The sequence below is a fragment of the Octopus bimaculoides genome, chromosome 5, assembly GCF_001194135.2.
Source record: "Octopus bimaculoides isolate UCB-OBI-ISO-001 chromosome 5, ASM119413v2, whole genome shotgun sequence".
Classification (NCBI taxonomy): Eukaryota; Metazoa; Mollusca; class Cephalopoda; order Octopoda; family Octopodidae; genus Octopus; species Octopus bimaculoides.
This window is the reverse complement of record NC_068985.1, coordinates 60,718,038-60,720,470: the sequence shown is the minus strand read 5'-3', so window position 1 is coordinate 60,720,470 and position 2,433 is coordinate 60,718,038. Positions and strand designations below refer to the sequence as shown.

The following is a 2,433-nucleotide window of genomic DNA, read 5'->3' as shown; positions in this document are numbered from 1 at the left end:
GTACGCCTCAAACATTCCTTCTGCGAAGGCCTCCATCAAGTGGATTTCTATTTTCTCCGCGCTAACTTGGTCCCTCTCTTCCATCTCTAAAAATAGCGCCAACGCCGGACCATCCAAGTACAGTGGTAGAAAGCTTGCCAAGTCGCCTATCCCTTGGAGCTTCGCGACCAGCTTCATCTTTTTTAGCCATGCGACCACGTCCGTGTCGCCGCAAAACGGTTTAATGATATCACTAGAAATCCGGACTACACTCATGATTTTTTTTTCTTTTTTTTTTTCTTATGGGCTGAAATAGCTTGTGGTGTGATGGAGGAAAAAGACAAGAAGAAACAAAAGGACAGAATGAAACGTTGGACCTTACCTTGTTGACCGCAACGGAGTACACAATCACTCCTGATCAAAACACGTCTTTCTCGTAACCTCACTGTTTTCTGACTGACCCCACATGCTAGCCTTTGACCACGTGTGCCCGACTTCCGGTCTGACCCTTCCGGTCTGGCTTCACTTCCGTTTGCCTCATCCCTCTCCACCAACAACACACAGCTCATCACAGCCCATAACACCACAGAGTGTTATAAGCTTTACAATAATAACTATTTGGTCGTGGCTATTTCTAGCACACTAAACCTTGAAGATATATTACAACTACAATAAATTACTGAAAGAAATATTCACTAAAGCAAGTGAGATTTTTTATAAATCGAAGTTTTCTGAACTTCCTTTTATCATTGAATATTTCAAGTCCACAAATTTAAATATTCAGCACAAGATAGTTTATAATGAGCTTTTATTTATACAATTTTTCATTTCATGTTTATTTCATTCATTGTTTGCAATGTTCTCTTCCCACCTCTCTTTCTCTCTCACACACAAACACTCAAGGCCTAACCAGCAGAAAACCACCTGGAGGGTGGTCTTTCACCGTAAGGCATTATTGTATAGTAATGCCCTTATATAAATTTTATATATATATATATATATATATATATATATATATATATATATATATATATATATATATATATATATTAGAAATCTTTTTTGGAAGCCTCTAAATTAAAGGATGAATCTAATTCAACCTTTTTACACACACACACACATGTATGTATTTATCTATGTGCATGTATCTTTGTATTTGTCTCCTACTCCTGCTTGATGACTGATGTTGGTGTGTTTACATCAGCTTAGTGGTTCAGCAAGAAACAGATAGAATAAGTACTAGGCTTAAAAAATAAGTCCTGGGGTTGTTTTGTTCAACTAAAACCCTTCAAAGTGGTGCCCCAGCATGGCCACAGCAAATTATTGAAACAAGATAAAAGATATATACACAACATTCTCATTATTGTTTAACTCCCATTGTTTCCTATCTTGACATGGGTTGGACAGGTTTGTGACAACCCAGTATTTCCCCACTTGGTCCAGTCCTTCATCACCAAACACACATACAACAAGAGAGAAAACCTCCTATGCTTATTGTAATGTATATCACATGTTTTTGTTACTTGGTTTATATAGTAGGACATTCTTCTTTCAACAACCATTTTACAGACTGGACTGGTTCTATCATGTCACTAACACAATAAAAATTGCAAGGCACAACTAAACAGATCTTTCTACACACTATTATATTCAGAATTACTGCTTTCTTAGTAAACTACCATAAAAATACTTGATGGCCATGGGTGGGATATCTCTGACCAATGTACTACACAATAGCTATTTTATATATTTCATAAGGGGCTCTACATAAGTAGTCAACCTGCTAGAAAAAGTAACCAGCTATCATAAAAATGTGAATACATCAATTAGATTATGTAGTTTTAGATAAACTATAGAAGAGCAAAAAGTGGTATGGTCACAGCTGGAACACGTTCAAAAGTCTGTTGGATCAGGGCTAGTCTGGGGTTAAACAACAAAAAAAAAACAATGGTTGTAATAGAGAGATTTGAATTAAAGATGTGTAGCACCTTAACCATAATCAACATTGTGCTTCTTTAAAAATATAATCTCCATTGAAATATCTCTTAAATGTTTACTTACAATTCAGCACTGCATTGTGGTGGCTGCGGCATGCGATATCCACTGGTGACCTTCTCACACACTTCCTGTGGTCCCATAGTTGGGTAAGGTGTCAAACCTACAAAGATAAGGCAAATTTTACAGTGGCAAATATATAAATCACCTGACATATTGAATATTCTGAACACACACAAAGACATATCTGTATCATCATCATCATACATCTGCCTTTGATGCTGACATAAGTTATATATATATATATATTACACACACACACAACTTTTTTCCGAATCTTAAACTGAGCATCAAACTAATGCATTCACTGTATACGTCCTTTTGATTTTTGTTGTTTCTGTTTCTATTTTGGTTTTTATTTATATAAATAAATATATATATATATATTTATATATATAT

At 35.6% G+C, this 2,433-nt stretch overlaps 1 protein-coding gene across 1 annotated transcript in view; it reads right to left on the bottom strand.

Annotated features, from left to right (window-relative positions):
- LOC106883548 (vascular endothelial growth factor receptor 2) overlaps positions 1–2,433 on the bottom strand; it is a 306,024-nt gene that overhangs the window by 9,216 nt on the left and 294,375 nt on the right. The window contains exon 12 of the mRNA XM_052968063.1: positions 2,041–2,137. Coding sequence (XP_052824023.1) covers positions 2,041–2,137 — 97 coding nt within the window. The remainder of the gene's footprint in view (positions 1–2,040; positions 2,138–2,433) is intronic.